This window comes from Peromyscus californicus, unplaced genomic scaffold (genome assembly GCF_007827085.1).
Source record: "Peromyscus californicus insignis strain IS unplaced genomic scaffold, ASM782708v3 Scaffold_16__1_contigs__length_79575227, whole genome shotgun sequence".
NCBI lineage: Eukaryota > Metazoa > Chordata > Mammalia > Rodentia > Cricetidae > Peromyscus > Peromyscus californicus.
The window spans coordinates 41,927,377-41,945,929 of record NW_026294458.1 but is presented as its reverse complement, the minus strand read 5'-3'; the positions used below and the strand labels follow the sequence as shown (position 1 = coordinate 41,945,929).

Genomic DNA, 18,553 nt, shown 5'->3' with positions numbered 1-18,553 from the left:
GAGATAATGAAAGGATGGAGCAGTTCATTTTTTCTTCTTATATAGTACAGATTAATAGTTGACAAATTATTTTGGAACTGTATTTGTATGCTGTTTAATAAATACAGTCAAACAATTTGAAAATTAACACTTTATATAAGCCACATTTTCAGTTTTCTGTATTTCATATTCACAAAATTATTTTAATGAGCGAAGATTAATGTGCTGTAGATGCTGAAGATTTTTTTATAATATTATAAATTTTCATAACTTTCTTAACAGCATTTATTACCTCCTTATTTCTCAGGCTGTAAATAAAAGGGTTTAACAAAGGAATTATTATTGTATAAAATACAGCCACTGGTATATCTTTATTACCATCTTCAGATGGCCCAATATACATGAGAAGGCAGATGTAGAATATAGACACAGAAAAAAAGTGGGATGCACAAGTAGAAAATGCTTTTCCTCTCCCATCCTTCGATTTCATTTTGAAAATAGTGAATAGAATGCAGAAATAAGAGACCAAGATAGTGGTAATGGTAAAGACTTGAATTGGCATTGAAAAAATATATATCATTAGTTCATTGATAAAAGGATCTGTACAGGAAAGCCTATAGAGTGGAAGAATGTCACAGAAGAAATGATCTATATGATTTGATTTACAGAAATTTAATCTTAACAGACAGCCTGTCTGAATCATGGAATGTAAGTTGCTGGCTAGGAAAGTGGCTATACTCATTTGAAAGGAGAGCTTCTTGGACATCATGGTGTGGTACTGCAGTGGGTTACATATGGCCACATAGCGGTCATAGGCCATTGCTGCCAGAAGAAAGCAGTCTGCGGTTTCAGCAAAACAGAGAAAATAGAACTGTGCCATGCATTCACAGAGAGAAATCCTTCTGTCCACAGAAAAGAAGTTCTCTAGCATCTTGGGAGTGATGGCGCAGGAGCAGCAGGAATCCATGAGAGCCAGGTTGCCCAGGAAGATGTACATGGGTGTGTGAAGACGGCGTTCCATATAAATCAAGACAACCAGCCCAAGATTTCCCACCATGGTGACCAGGTAGATGGAAGAGAACACCAGGAACAGGAGGATCTTCAGGTCTGGATGATCTGAGAATCCAAGCAGGATGAACTCTGTTGTCAAAGAGTGATTTTCCTTCATCATTCCTGATCTGTGCTGAGACAAAATTATAAAATAATTCAACTGCAATTACAGGCAGAATGTATCTAATTACCCATCTCTAATTACAATATGAATGTAGAAGAACCTTATCACATCATCCTCTGCTGTCTCCTGAAGAGCAGCATGCCTAGCTTAGGTCATTGTGTGAAGTTACTCATAGATAGTGCACAAGGGGCTGTCCTGAAATGTCTGTGGAACTCCTAGAGTAAAAGTTTCAGCTGCATGAGCCAGCTTGTACCCAAGAACAGATTCATGGTCTGCCAATTGCTATTTCCCATCTTGAAAGTTCTTATAAGAGCATTCTCCAGGCAAAATCATTCTAAGTATTGTATTATGAGATCCAAATAATGATGAAAATGAATTATCTCTTGAATCAGGATGGTTTGGAATAAATGAATTTCTCCAGCTCATAGTTTTTCCACATTAAGTAACATTTGGATATTTTCAGAAGTATTTCTTAATCCTTTAAGGCAGTGTAAGAATATATAGCATCATTACATTATATCTTTTTACTTACAAATCACTTTTATACTCATTTTAACATAGCCTAGTTCCTACTCATCTCATTTGTCAGGCTTTCAAAGGGGTTACTACACTTAATTAATTATCTGAGTATCCTAACAGTTTTTCTAGTTTTAAGACTCTTAGAGGTATAGTTAACATGAGACTCTGTGGCAAAGTGTCTACTCCCAGGTAAATATTTCCCATTCTAAACACTTACATAACTTATATAACTCCAACTCATTCAGAAGAAACCAATAACTTCATTTTTTATTAAATGTGTTCGAGGATTTCCACTTAGCTGATAATTTAAATCTATGAAGTCATTTGTTTTAGGTTTCAATGATCACTTTGATTTATTGTATACTGTTATAGTATGACCAATATAACATTGCAGTGTTTCAAGGCAGAAACAGTATGGGATTCAAAGAATGATGCAATTATCTTTTTCCATCAGAAAGAATAAATGTCTCTGGGCTTAGCACATTATAGGTAGACCATTTTGGAGAAGATCATACTGTAGTTTTTCTGCAGGCATCTTAATTATTTTAATTTGAAAGTTGCTTAATATTACTTAACTCACAAATAAAACCATCACATAAGTGGTTTAAGGACATTCAAACCCTTTCCGAGACCCAGACTCTGTACATGTCATTGACATATACTTTTAAAATAATCACAGTGAAGCAATGGTGCTTTGCTTAGGATTTTAAACTTTCCAAACTGCATTTTTTTAAAAAGGAACACACTGTAATTAGCATTTAAATGACCTTTCTTCTAAACTGAACTTAACCTACTATTTTTGCTCCTCAATCACACAAAATATGATTAATTTTTCTATCATCTTATACTAAAAGATATAATCAAATGAATAAAATAAGACATTTCAATTTCAGATCTGTATCATTTTATGATATCCCTTAGACTTAAAGGATTTTGAAAAGATATTTAAAGAACTGTGAAAGACCTATCTTTTATTATTTTACCACAACATAATAGAGAAATCAACTGGAAATATTTAGGTGTAGTTTTCAAAAGTTATTTTTTATTTAGAAGATCTAATAGATACAACAACTGAAAACTCATTTTCCCTTCTCCAGTACAAAATACAATTATTCCCCTGAATCAGAAATCTACTTTACTGCACATCCTCAAATTATTTTACAGAGTCATTAATATCTTACCTGGACATTTGCTTATAAATTGTACTACTTTTGAAGTTAGATCAACTGGATAACTCATTTAATGTCTCATTATATCTTGCCAGAATATATTCAATTAGACACATGAAAATTAAGTAGATAAACTGTAAAAACAATAAAAACATTGAAGTGCTTTAGACATCTAGATTTCTTCATGTTTGTAAGTAAATTAAAATCCACCCTCCTATTTTGAGTTTATGGACATACATTTTATATGAATGGCTTCCCATATGATGTTTCTTAGTTTTAGGGTATTCAGAATAAATATATGATCTTTAAAACATTGGGGAATAAATTTTGAACATCTAGGACACCTTCTCTCCACATGTGTCAGTGGCATTAATTACCCGGCATCAGGGCAGGGTAACGTTCTGTTGATTCTACAGGGATTTCATTGGCTTGACTTTGGGCATTTCTGTAGAGACTCCTTCTCGGAGAGCCTGATTCCAAATCTCCAGTGAATTTAACAGCATTAATTGAAGATGGACTGAAGATAAATGAATGAGATCCTTAAGGTAAATCAAATACCTTATTACTAGAGTTAACTCATAGATGTATGTGGTTTGTTCCACACTTGACTACACCATCATCTCTTATTTTACCTAGTTGAGAATTGTAATGGATACAAAATACTATCAATATGAATTACATAAAGTAAGAAACAGATTTAGATATATTGGGATGTGTGGATAAGAGGGGAAAAATCTGGTTCAATCAACCCGAATCACATTCATTCCTTTCACTACCTACAATGAGTCTGACCACATCCTAGAGATCTTTTTTCTGAAACATCTCTGACATTGTATTCCTTGGGACAATTGTGTAGGAAGATAACCAGAGTGAATTTGCAGGTAGTGAAAGAAAAGACCATGGTTCCTATCAGTCTCTTCCTTAGCTTCCCATCTAGAGGGTAAAAGTACATATCCAGTTCTTTATAGACAAACCTATATTACGTATTAAAAATGGAACAATACCACTTGTTGAGTGAAAGAGGCTAGACATAGAATGACAAGGACTGCTAAATCTCACGTGGAAAATCCAAAGAAGTTGACATCACAGAAGTGAGAGTAGAATGGTGGTTCCCAGAGGCTGGTAGGATAGGAGTTTGGTATAGGTGGGGAAAGTTAGATCAATGGGTAATGAGTTGCAGTTAGATGGGATCAAGCGGCTCTATTGTGCTATTTAGAATAGATTGGGTCCATACAGATAACAAAAAAGTACTTTAAGATTCAGAATGGGGAAGGGAATCTGGATTTTTTGAGACAGGATTTCTTTGTGTAACCTTGGTTATCCTAGAACTACTTCTGTAGACTAGGCCAGCCTTGAACTCACAATGATCTGCTTGCCTCTGCCTCCTGAATGCTGGGATTAAATGCATGTGCTACCATTGCCTGTCTAGAATTTTGAAATTTTAACATAAATAAATGATAATATCTTTAGTAAGTTCTTTAACTTAATTTAAACATTGCACATGTATTGTAACTTAAAATGATAACCCATTAACATATACCATTAATGTCTTATATGTTTGTTAAAATAAATTAACATTTGCCTCATTGCTGTATTGTTTTTGTACATTGTTACTGGCAATTTGTAAACCTTGTGAATTTTTTGAGACATGTTCTCAACTATATAGCCAAATCTAACCTCCACCATCACCTCCCTAAGTTCTGAAATTGTAGGTATATGCCAGAAAGCTTAGTCCTCAGGCTGATATATTTACTGATTAAGAAAAAAAGCCTTTTGTCACTAATATACACTGTATTTTGATTAAATCCAGTCTCATTACCTCCCCCACAATCTCTTTATTATCCATACACATCACCACTTTTCCCTTCCCATTCAAATTCCCTCCCTCCCTCCCTCCCTCCCTCCCTCCCTCCCTCCCTCCCCCCCCCCCCCCCCCCTCTCTCTCTCTCTCTCTCTCTCTGGAACACTGAGTTCACTCACTATTGCCTGTATGTGGACATATGTTGGACCATGTGTTAGAGCATGGGTAGCTTTTACAATGCTGCATCCGTGGAGAAAACTTACTGTCCCTCCTTCATCAGCTATCAAATGCCAATACCTTCTCAGGTAAATAACCCCTCCACCATCCATGTTGGCCCCCTGGCTAGCATGATCTTCTGGAGGTCTTGGTTGGTATATGCAATCATAGTTACTATGAGGTCATGTGCAACGGTCCTGCCATGCCCAGCAAATACTGTTTCATTGCAGATGCCCATAACTCCTGGCTCTTACAACCTTTTCACTCCTTCTTCCATGATGATCCTTGAGCCTTAGGGCTAAAGAGTGTGATATAGGTGTCCCATTAAAAATAAGACTATTCTCTTATTATCTACATGTTGACCACTTGTGGATTTCTAGTGTTAACTACCATCTACTATAAAAAAAAAAATGAACTCTGGTGAGGGCTGAGAGATGCACTAATTTATAGGCATAAGTTTAACCTATAGGTTTAGACTTGTTGCTGCGTGTATTTAGTAGAATAATGGTATTGATTTCTTCCCCAGGGCCTATGACCTTGCCAGTTTGGGTCCAGGTAACAGTATGAGGCATGAATTCTGTTTCACAGAAAGGGCTTTAAATTCCATCAGAACGTAGTTATTCCCATAACAGTCATGCCACGATTGCACCAGAGGGCAGATTTTGCCAGTTATTTTGTTATTGTAGTTTGTGGAGGTCACAGTTGGGTGAGATTATCGATCATTTATTTCTTCCCTGATAGCATAAGTAAAACTTTCCAGCAATATAAAGACAAGTCAGTAGGACTGAAGCTTCCAACTTGGTATCCACTTTATTTCTCCATGTCCTATGTCCCTAGTATATATCTTGATTATAGAGGCCCACTATCCAGTCCTGAAAGATATGCAAGAACAATGGCAAAGGCTTATGTAGCATGAATCTTAAAAGTTCTTATTAGTAAAATCAAACCTGAGGCCAGTTACTGGAGTAAATGCTGGAAGATCAGAGAAGCAGAACAAGCCACAGCCACCTCACCTCGCCAGTTCCTCAACTGATCCTGTTTCCTCAGACTGGAAGCTTCTGAGTCCTCATCCCAGTGGCTCTCAGCTGAACTGTTGCTCGAAAGCCTGAATGTTTAACTCGTCAAAAGCTTCTAGTTTCTGGACTTCACGCCTTATATACCTTTCTGCTTTCTGCCATCACTCCCTGGGATTAAAGGCTCGCTTTCTGGGATTAAAGGCGTGAGTCACCATCCTTGGCTGTATCCTTGAACACACAGAGATCCAGGTAGATCTCTGCCTCTGGAAAGCTAGGATTAAAGGCATGTGCTACCACTGCCTACCCTCTATGTTTAATATTGTGGCTGTTCTGTTCTGTGACCCCAGATATGTTTATTATCGTGCACAATATTTTGGGGAACATAATACCACCACAGGCTTATAATATTTAGGGTATTCTATGTGTCCTTACTGTCAAACAACTTGAAAAGAAATACCCAATACATTTAATTTGATGGTGTCTGGTGTCCAAGAGGGGCTTTGGTTGCACACGTGCATGACACACCATTATACAGTGTCAGAATATGGTTCAAGAATGGATTTACATGCCAAGGATTCTTAATGCCTGTGAAAAAAGCCCAAGGAAACAAGACAGGAGTATTGTGAGCTCAGTTTGTTCAGAACATGGAATTGTTTTTGGAATGTGTTTTCATGTTCCTTCCAGGTGTATCACATAAAATTAAGTTTACTACATTATAACTCAGTTGGCTATTGTTATTTGTTTATATGCCTCTATGAAAGAACATGGTTTTTGCCATATGGTTTGCCCTTATGATTGCACACCTTACTCATGTGACTCCCCTTAACCCTCAGAGTATCAGTTGTCTGATGCTGTGAATAATGTTGGCTCTTGCATGAGAGTTTAGTCTACTTCATTTATTGGCTCCATTCTCCCAGGTACTAAACAATACAGTAACTCCATTTAAGACCTTTTTATATTTGTATATATAAATATCTTAGGAAGCTTATTTATTAGGTTTCCATATAGCATTTTCAAAAGTCTTTACTGTTAGTTATGCACTCCTTCCTCTATCCAACTTTCTATCTTTCACCCCAACCACTCTTGTTCCATAGTTCCTCTTTCTACTTCATACTATCTAAACTCTATACCCCTTTCCTTTAAATACAATTCCCAGTCCTCCTTACTTGTTTCCTGACTTCTATGGGCACTCAAATTTAAATATATACTTCCAAAGAGTAAAATCTAGAATCCGCATATTGAGAGAACATATGACACATGAATTTATGGGTATAGGTTGCCTCACTTAGAATGGTTATTTCTCATGCCATCCGTTTACTTTTCATTTAAAATTAACCAATATTCTATTGTATTTAGGTATCTATTCTTAAGTAGATAGATATCTAGGTTGATTCAGTTTTCCTGGTTCTTGTGAATAAAGCTTCAAGGAACATTAATGAGCAAGTATCTATATAATAGGAAAACTAAACACCAAGAAAAAAACTCAACTGAAAATTGGTACATAAAACTAAAAAGAAATTTCTCAAAAAAAGAGGAAATACAAATGGTTGAGAAATAAATGTTCAGCATACTCAGTAATCAGGGAAATGCAAATTAATACTACTTTGAGTTTCCTTTTACCCTAGTCAAATGGCAAAGATCAAAACAAAAGAAATCAAAACAACATATGGCAACTAATTGTAGCATGGATGTGGGAAAATAAAAAAAAAAAACTTATTCACTGTTCTTAGGAGTGCAAACAGGTACAGCTACTAGGGAAACCAATGTCTAGGTGCCCCAGAGTGCCAGAAATAAATCTATTATATGATCCAACTGTACCTCCCCTGGCATAATTCCAATGGACTCTATATCTTTTTTTTTTTTTTTTTTTTTTTTTTTTTTTTTTTTTGGTTTTTCGAGACAGGGTTTTTCTGTGTAGCTTTGCGCCTTTCCTGGGACTCACTTGGTAGCCCAGGCTGGCCTCGAACTCACAGAGATCCGCCTGGCTCTGCCTCCCGAGTGCTGGGATTAAAGGCGTGCTCCACCACTGCCCGGCGGACTCTATATCTTAAAGGTGCTACACAACTTAAATGTCTATTTTTGACCAAATATCAATTTTAGCTTATTAAATTTTGTCATGTAATGATATAAGATAATGAGATGGATATTGGATATGAAGTTGGCATTTAATGTACTGTTCCTTTGACTTTGATCCATTTCAAGGACATGATTGTACTAATTTACTTAAATGTCATTTTCCTATAAAGTGAGTTGTATTTCACTTTTATAGGTTGGGAAGCTAAAACATGTACAAGTGAAATAACCATCTCAAATCTCATAGATAGTGAGAATTTCAACATCTCAAAGCAGAGTCTGTTGTTCTAATTAAGATATTACATTATATATGGAATAAATCTCTTACAAATTGCAGTATCTTGCCTAAGAAAGCCATTTGAGATCTGCAATAAACAGCCAATGACTCAACCTCTTTTTAAGTTAGACAGACAACAAGCTGCTTTGCTCTCATTTGTAATAACTTTGTAAACTATACAACAACTTCTCTAACAACCAATTCAAAGTCACCAAAGCCTTGACTAATAACTATCAGCTTACTGAGTTCTGTTCTTCTTTCCAACCTATGATCAGAGTGTGCTAAGTATGCATGCCTAACCAATCATATTGAGTGTCTCACTTCAAGTTTGCTTATACTTTTCAAAAAGCAATAGTCTCCACCTGAAGCATATCTGATCCTACCCTTGTCCCACTATAAACCTTTATTCTCCTCTGTCTATCTTTGATTTCTGCCGAATGCATCTAATTGTCATGGATTTCCTTGCTGTAGTACAATAATAAACAAATTGTTCAGGCAGTAGGATGACTCAAGGTACTTGTTGCCAAAGCTGAAATCCCCAGAACACACAAAGCAGTAAATTCTGATCTTCTCTACTGCTTTACTTCAAATAAACTTTCCTTTCTACTTTAAAATATGTGAGAGCTTTTATATCAATTTCTTGAAAAATAGGACAAGACCCTGAAAACAACCGCCCTAGAGTTGGACCTCCAATAGCACCTTTATACCTGCAGGTTTTGGTGGCTGTAGTCTGTCCAGTTTTTGAGATTCGCTTTTCTATTAATGTAGTGCAGTTAAGTTGGGTCTCTAATGGCCCTAATCTCTTCAGTTGCCAAATTTTCTTTCATCACAACTTCACTTCTGTTTCTTTTGTGGCTAAGTGACGTTGTTAAAACCTCCTGCCCTGACTTTTGCTCCCAAATCCCCCTGTAAGTCTAGTAGAAAGAAACGAGCTATATCCCTGTCACAGCCTGAATCCAAAGCTTCCTTCTCATTTCTTCAACTGTGGTAATTACTCCATCACCTTTAAACCAGCTTCTCAAAGAATCTCAGTATTTGGACAAAATGTAGAGATGCTTGTATTAGTCATAGTTCAGTGGCTGTAACAACACTCGACACAAGCAGATTAAGGAAGGAATTGTTTTGGTTCACAGTTTAAAGGTGTGGTCTGTTGTGTTAGGGAAGGCATGGCGACAGGAAAATGAAATAGCTGTTCACATATAGGGTGTTCACAACTAAGAAGAGAGAAGAATGATGAACTTCCACTTTCCTTTTCTTTCTTTTTTAAAAATTTCCACTACTTTTCTTTTTTTATGTTGTATTTTTTTATTTTATAATTTAACTTAATTTTACATATCAGTCACAGATTCCCTTGTCCTCCCCTCTCCCGCCCCCCACCCCCCGTCTTTCCCCCAGCCCACCCCCCACTCCCATGTCCTAAAGGGTAAAGACTCCCCTGGGGATTGAGTTCAACCTGGTAGATTCAGTTCAGGCAGGTCCAATCCCCTCTTCCCAGGCTGAGCTAAATGTCCCTGCATAAGCCCCAGGTTCCAAACAGCCAGCTCATGCATTGAGGACAGGTCCCAGTCCCACTGCCTGGATGCCTTCCAAACAGTTCAAGCTAATCAACTGTCTCACTTATCCAGAGGGCCTGATCCAGTTGGGGACTCCTCAGCTATTGGTTCATAGTTCATGTGTTTCCATTCGTTTGGCTATTTGTCCCTGTGCTTTTTCCAATCTTGGTCTCAACAATTCTCTCTCATACAAATCTCCTGCCCTGACTTTCAATCATCATAGACAGAGTGAACAAGACATTCCAAAACAAAGCCAGATTTAAACAATACTTATCCACAAACCCTGCCCTACAGAAAGCACTAGAAGGAAAATTCCAAACTAAGGAAGTCAGATACACCCTCAAAAACACAAGCAATAGATAATGCCACAGTAGTAAACCCCAAAGAAGAGAAATACACATACTGTGGGATGTTCTGTATGGCAAATGTGTTGCCAATTAGTCAATAAATAAAACACTGATTGGCCATTGGCTAGGCAGGAAGTGTAGGCAGGACAAGGAGGAGAATAAAGCTGAGAAGTGGAAGGCTGAGTCAGAGAGACACTGCCAGCCGCCACGATGAGAAACAGCATGTGAAGATGCCGGTAAGCCACGAGCCATGTGGCAAGGTATAGATTAATGGAAATGGATTAATTTAAGCTGTAAGAACAGTTAGCAAGAAGCCTGCCATGGCCATACAGTTTGTAACCAATATAAGTCTCTGTGTTTACTTGGTCGGGTTTGAGAGGCTGTGGGACTGGCAGGTGAGAGAGATTTGTCCTGACTGTGGGCCAGGCAGGAAAACTCTAGCTACAAATGGTGTCCAACATGGTGGTAAGAGTTTCCACCTAAAACCTGAGAAAAGATTCTAAAACGGAGCTAAAAACAGCTTCCTAATTGTCTCTCTCTAATGAGCGGCAGCTGCTGGTTTGAGCTACTTGTGGGTTCCTATAGTGCGTGCTCGACCTGCAGTATGGTGGGAATGAGGCCTCTGCAAGTGGCACATTAAGCTGCATGGTAGATTTAGACTTTGCTAGTACAAAACTTAAAAAGAGGTTTCTGGGCTACATGCTGCTTGGATAAAAGCATAGAGCCACGATAGCTCCCAGAGCTGGTGGTAAACCACCGCCATATTGGGAAGCTGAGGTGGGCGGAGTCAGCAGCCACAGCTGCTGCAGCTTAAAGCAATAGATTCACAATAAGACAGATTCAGATGTTTACAATGTGTGTAAAATATACGTAGGCTTGAAAGAGACAAAAAAGGTGATATATACAGTTATATAAACAAATACATAGTTTTAAAAAATAAAGTCTTTAAAGAGACAGTAAAGTTAATATAAAAAATAAGCCAAGTGAAGATGAATATTACACAGAGAATCTGGATTGTGTTGTCTTTGGGATTCTTAACTGCAGAAAAACATTCGATTGTAAAAGCTGTTGAGTTATGCCAATATGTATATTTTAAAGATATCTTGACTTCAAAATTTGGATATAAGGATATGTTGCTTTGGAAAAGAGTCTCTTTTGTTCCCATAGAAAGCCAGAGGCTATGGATTTGTTCCAGATTAAGATACATCAGGTTTGACCAGCCAAGACCCCCTGAAAGGTTTCCGATGACACCATGGCCCAGATGATCCAACATCCAGAACGATTTGAAGGCAACTGGCTCAGACAATACACCCTCATGGACTATTCCATAATTCTAAAATTTTCTTTGTATCCCCATAAGATACAGCGCCCCCCTCCAGCAGGAAGTAGTAAGAGAAGCTATGCCCAAATTCCCAAATTATATGTAATTTTACTTTGTTAAGGTTAAAACCTTCCTTTTTGAAAAAAGAAAAAAAGGGGGAAGTGCTGTGGGATGTTCTGTATGGCAAATGTGTTGCTAATTAGTCAATAAATAAAACACTGATTGGCCATTGGCTAGGCAGGAAGTGTAGGCGGGACAAGGAGGAGAATAAAGCTGGGAAGTGGAAGGCTGAGTCAGAGAGACACTGCCAGCCGCCATGAGGAGAAACAGCATGTGAAGATGCCGGTAAGCCATGAGCCATGTGGCAAGGTATAGATTAATGGAAATGGATTAATTTAAGCTGTAAGAACAGTTAGCAAGAAGCCTGCCACAGCCATACAGTTTGTAACCAATATAAGTCTCTGTGTTTACTTGGTCGGGTTTGAGAGGCTGTGGGACTGGCAGGTGAGAGAGATTTGTCCTGACTGTGGGCCAGGCAGGAAAACTCTAGCTACATACACACAGGCAGGAAAACTCTAGCTACATACACACACACATACACTACCACCAAAAAATAACAGGAATGAACAATCACTGGTCATTAATATCCCTTAATATCAATAGACTTAATTCACCTATAAAAAGACACAGGCTTACAGAGTGGATACGAAAGCAGGACCCATCTTTCTGCTGCATACAAGAAACACACCTCAAATTAAAAGATAGACACTACCTAAGAATAAAAGGCTGGGAAAAGACTTTCCTTTTCTTTTTTATTCAATCAAAGATCCAAATCCATAGAGAGATTCATATTTGAGTTGTTTAGAATTTTTTTTCAATTTTACATAGATATTCATCTGAGAAGAGGGAACCTTAGTTGAGAAAATGCCCCTATCACTTTGACCTGTAAACAAGCTTGTGGGACATTTTCTTAGTTGTCTATTCTTGTGGGAGTGCCCAGCCTGTTGCCTGGTGCCACCACTGGACAGGTAGTCCTGGTTTAAACAAGAAAGAAAACTAAGCAAATCAGGAGATTAAACCAGTAAGAAGCATTCATCAATGGCCTCTGTTAAACTCCTGCTGCCAGGATCCTGTCCTCAACTACCTCAGTGATGGATCATTATTTGTAAAGTTATATAAAACCTTTTCACCACCTCCTGCTTTTGCTTATGGTGTTTTATCATAGCAATGGCAACCTAACTAAAAGAACATTAAAGATGAATTTCCTGACCTTAATTAAAAACCCTCTGGAAATACTATCAAAACACACCCATAGGTTTATCTTAGATGATTCTAAATTCTGTTAACAATCATAGTTAAAAATCATAGCCCTACCCTTTGTCAATCTGACACTCAAGCACAGAACTTATAAATCACCACATTCTACCCCTGACCCCCATAGACTCACAATCTCACAACTCAGTATTCCAACTTCAGATGTTCCCTTACTCATTAACAACCCCAAGCACTGTTTAAAAGTTCAAACTCGAATACAATTTTTTAACTATGAACTTCTGTAAATCACACACACGCACGCATGCGTGTGGGTATACACACACACACACACACACACACACACACACACACACACACACACACAAAGTTATATACTTTCAGTATACAATTGGTATAGAGTAAACATTCCCATTCCTGTAGTAAGGAAAGAATAGAACAAAGAAAGACAGAAACACAGCAGAGCAAACAGTAAATACTTCAGTTTTATGTCTTGAATCTAGAGTTTATAATGGGATCATTTGAGCGCTAGCCCTAGGACAGACCCACCCATCCAGTTCTGCTGCCTACAGCACATGCATGTGGTCTTTCTCTTTGTGTCATGGTTAAAGGAATACCTCTTCATCTGCCTTTTTAAATATGGTTTAGACTTTGGGGATACCTTTAACATTGTGTATATTCAACTATACAATAAAGATGTTAAAAGTCCTGGTACTGGGGTTTTGATTTGCTAACATGAATTATCTAACTGGGATATTTTTCTATTATTATATTTAGACTACATTAAGCCTCTCTTTATATGTGTGCACGTATGTTTTAAGAAGCTTTCTATGGTAGTAGGTTTACATATGACTTTTACAACAGGCCTTTGTTACTTATCCTTTCCTATATTCTCTTCTTTACCCTTCTCTCCTATCTCACATCCCAATTCCACCCTTTCTCCTCAAATATTTCCCTTAAACCCTTTGTCTTAGTCACTGTTCTATTTCTGTGAAGAGACACTATGACCAAGGCAACTATTAAGTGAAAATATTTAATCAGGACATTGCCAACAATTTCAGAGGGTTTATAAACTTATTATATCAAGAAAATTTAGTAGCCCCAGTACAAAATTGACAAACACTTGAAGAGAAAATTAATGAAATATGTATAAGTATGTCAAACAACAGCACAAATACATGGAACACATGGTAGACATAATTAGTCATCATGTATATGCAAATGAAATCTCAATAAGGTCCAAGAGCTCATTTATTAAATGAATATATTTGGAAAGATTATTTCCACCAGAAGTAATGGTATAGAACTTTTATAGTTGAAAGTTACTAATAAAGAAAATTAGGAGATAATTATGCAAAATTTATGGGAGCAGTAACATTTTGGTTTGGTTAAGAACTACCTGCCGCCGGGCGGTGGTGGCACACGCCTTTAATCCCAGCACTCGGGAGGCAGAGGCCGGCGGATCTCTGTGAGTTCGAGGCCAGCCTGGGCTACCAAGTGAGTTCCAGGAAAGGCGCAAAGCTACACAGAGAAACCCTGTCTTGAAAAACCAAAAAAAAAAAAAAAAAAAAGAACTACCTGCCTCTATCAGTTTGTTATTTGGTTCTTCTGCAGTCTTCACAGTGACTCCCCTCTTCATATATTCTATTTTTAACTCAATATTTCTTTATCACTAGTAAAATTGTAAAAAATATCAGGCAACTTATTGAGTCATCCAAAAACAACTAATGCCCTTTGATTCCCCCCTTTCTCGCCAGTAGAGTAAGGAAACAATGACAACAAAAACAAAACTAGACTAAAAGCAATGCTGTTATGATGTGAGGATGCATTCCACTATCCAGATATCAATTCTAAATGACAGAAAACAAAAGTTAAGTACTTGTTCTCAATGGGCGTTTATTTGTTTTTATTGTAATGTGTATGAGTGGTTTGCCTGCATGTATGACTGTTCACCACATACATTCCTGATAGCCTCAGAGGCCAAGAGAGGGCCTTCAGAACTAGATATAGGCAATTGGGAGCCACCATGTGGATGTAGGGGACTGACCGGAACTCAAGTACTCTACAGCAGTAGGAAGTGCTCATCACTACTAAATCATCCCTCCTGTCCCAAGATTGAATGCTAATAGACAAGTTCTCAGATTAATTGGTCAAAAGGAAAATATGAACATGCTCCTGTTGTGTTAAAACATCTTCTAGAGCCTTCCTTTGAGTTTGGAGAGTAAATTGTCTCTTACCATACCTCTAACTCATGTGTAATCTCAAATATGCATTTGCTACCTCCTTGGCCACACATGCCTCCTCTCTGCTTCTCTCTCTGCAGACAATTCACATTTAAATTTTTTTAGTTTCTCCAGTGCTCATGGGTCTTTTATAACTTTGGTCTTTTGTTGATGAAAGGCTTGTGGGCAACTGTCCAAAAGTGTTACTCTACTGTGAGGAACACCCCTGAGTCCACCTACAACTACTGAAGACAGGAGCTCAGGAAATTCGGAGGCTAGACTCTCATGCTAGGGAACCACAGATGGAGTCCACCTTCTCCCAAGGTCCTGTGCTAGTTTTCCTTTCTCCTTCTTTACTCCTAGGATTCCTGATCAGATTACAGCTTAGATTAAGGGAGATTGACATGTCTGTAGTTTAATCTGTAGTTTGTGTGAGAAGAAAAGCCATGCTTTGGCTTGAACTTGAAGTAATTTAGAGATGTTGGCTCTCCTCAAGTCATATTTTGGTTACCTCAAACAACCATATAACAGAAGTTTTCAAAGCAAGATATTATATTCATAAGGTTTCCCCATAATTAATTACCATAAAACCAAATCATCCAGTCAACATATGATCTACACAGCTAGTTTTCCAAAAAAGAAATACAAACAGGCAATAAATACTTACCATTCTTAGCTCGCACTATGGTGAGACCCCATCTCACCGTAGCTGTAACGGTTATCACCAAGAAATCAAACGACCACCGAAGCTCGTGAAGACATGCAGAACAAGGAAAGCGTAATCACTGCTGGTTGGGAAGGCAAACCTGTGAAGTCACTGTATAAGTACATGCGGGCGTTCTTCAAACAACTGAGAAAAACTGTGATTCAGCTATACTGTGGTTGGGAATATACACTAAGGAATCTGAAGCACTGTGCCACAGAGATACTTGTACATGTCTGTTTGTTGCTACACTTTTCACAGTAGCCAGAAAATTAATCCAACCTAGGTGCTCATCAACAAACAAATATGTGACAGTTATACACAGTGAAATGTTTTTAGTCACAAAAAAATAAAACAGTGATATTTGAATAAAAATGTGTAGAACTCAAAATCGTTATGTCAAGTGAAATAAGCCAGATCAGAAAGAAAAATACTATATTTACATCTTATATACAGAACTTAAATTTAAATTTATCTATATACATCTATGTGTGTGTGTTTGTTTATGTGTCTTTGTAGGTCTGAAAGTAAATAGGGGTTATTACAAAGGAAGAAGAAGGCAAGGTGGGAAATAAGGGAAATCGAGCACATGTCACAGAAAGACTAAAGAGGAGAGGAACTAGAAGAAGGACTACCAGCTGGAAGAAAGAGGAGGAATTCTGAGGGCAGTGGGCAAGAGAATGAATGTGAATAAAGTAAAGTAACATCTTCATATGAGGACATAATGATGAAACATTGTAGGCAAACCTTAAAAATTTATTTCAATAAAAGTTTGCCTAACCTGTCAGAAATATCAACTGGGATGAGAAATGGTAGCATGCAATGAAGTTTCTATATCCAAAGCTGTATTTGGACACTATGAGTAGATATTCATAGTGTAAATGTCTGAAATGCCCCAGTGGGATCATTTGGACTCCTCACATGTCCAGTCCACAGCGCCCAGCATAGCAGCTGCGCTTTCTCCCTGGGGAATGCTTGAGCTCCTCATGGGAACTTTGGCTTGTCATTTCTCCTCCTTTTGGCAAAAGCACAGAGGGTTACATCTGCTTGACTCATGTGTTACAAGAAAAATTATATAAACATTTTCTCTGTTTGTAGAATGAACACTCCACTATGAGCCACTGGGGTAAGAACTGCTTCCCATGTTACCGCCTTCCTATAGGACTGTGTTTTTCTATGCTTTGGAAAGACCAACTTGGTCAAGATCTCTGAAGCATCTTCCAGGATGTAGGTAAGAGAGAAATGATTTCTGGAATATTCATGCCTCCATGAAGAGCTAAAAATGCTGTTAAATATATACTAATTTTATATTTACCCTTTCAGATTATAGATCAGTGTAGAAAAAAAGAGCAATAAAGGATTGTATATTTTATTTTGTGATTAAATATTAATAAGCAAAATAGTTTAACCTGAATTCTTATGGTTTGAGATTTTTTATCAACTACTTAATCAACTATAGTATTTAGGTATGATGAGATAAAATATTAAGTTGATCTTACATAGCAAACTATTATGGCAATTCCAGTTTAAAAAAAGTGACTATTTTATTCATTTGGGAACATTTTCTAACTCCTCTATATTCTCATCTTCATCTAATAATTTACTTGAAGAATATATATACATATACAGAAAGAGAAAGAACAGTACACATATACATACATATATATTACATGGATATACATACATATATATACAAATATATTACATGTTTCATGAAGTTTTATACACTGATATATCTGTGTATGTGTTTGCTTTATACAAACATACACCCCACACATAAATAGATGGGAAATATGTAGAGAACTTCATTCCGTGACGCTATTACCCTTTCTCATACTTATGATTTAAACGCAAATTTATTTGAGAATTTCTAATTCTTTTATTTGGCGTTGCATGGAATAGAATATTAAATTTTACTTTGCAAGGGAAAAAATGAAAATAAAACCAGAAATATTCCTAGAGAAATTTAATTGTAATTAATGACATAACAAAAATAAAGATGAAAATACGTAGAGAAATGTCAGGCAGCGATGGCATGTACATCGTCAACATGAAACTTGCAAAATCAATGCTTTATGTGAACACAGATACTCTAGGAAATTGTATTTTGACTTACAGGAAAAATAGAAATTAAAAAAAAGTACTCAGGGCGGGCTAAGGAAGAACAGCAGCGGGACTCCTGGTGTTCTGCTGGGCCTCTGATGCTTGCCTCCCTTCCTTTTCCCGTCTTCCTCTGGCTGCTCTCTGCCCTAGTGTGTGACATGTCCGTCCTGTGCTTCTTCTCTTCCTCCCCTTTGTTCTCTTTTTACCCACCCACATATCCCTCCCCTGTCCTTCTTGCTCTCTTGACACTTTCCTCTTATCTCTTTGATAAATCTACCCTTTTATTTAAAACATGTCTAAACATTCTATAGGCAAAATTTACATTAGGTTAGGAGCAGTAGACACACGGGGACTGTCTGCATTCTTCAGCCACCCCCAAGTAGCCTGCTTCACCTTGGGGATCCTGCTGCCTTTTGTTCCTTTTATTCTCGGACACCCGCTCTGTCACATATGAGGAACTGTTCTCAGGGAAGTTCCTAAGAGCTTCTTAATTCCAGCCCTCCAGTCTCCTTCACTTGTCCTACCACTGTTTTAATTATCTGTTGACGTTTTGTTTGATGTTGTCATTATTAGTGTCTGTCCCCACTTAAGGACCACAGCTTTCATCTAGCTAGTTGACCTTTATTTTTTGTTGTTGTTTTATTTATTTTGATACAGGTTCTTGCTCTGTGACCAAAGAATGAATCCCCTGCCTCAGACTCTTAAGCATTAGGGCTTACAGGAATGGGTCACCTTTTTCCAACTTTTCTTGTCTCTTTTGATCCTCAATGGAGCTAACTGTGCTTTTGGTGACCAAGAAAAAAAATGC

General features: G+C 37.5%; 1 protein-coding gene across 1 annotated transcript; it reads right to left on the bottom strand.

The window, feature by feature from the left end:
- Positions 1–196: 196 nt before the first annotated feature.
- On the bottom strand, positions 197–1,150 carry LOC128111538 (olfactory receptor 181). Its single transcript, XM_052739788.1, has one exon. The coding sequence runs from the start codon at positions 1,148–1,150 to the stop codon at positions 197–199; it is 954 nt and encodes a 317-aa protein (XP_052595748.1).
- Positions 1,151–18,553: the final 17,403 nt, after the last annotated feature.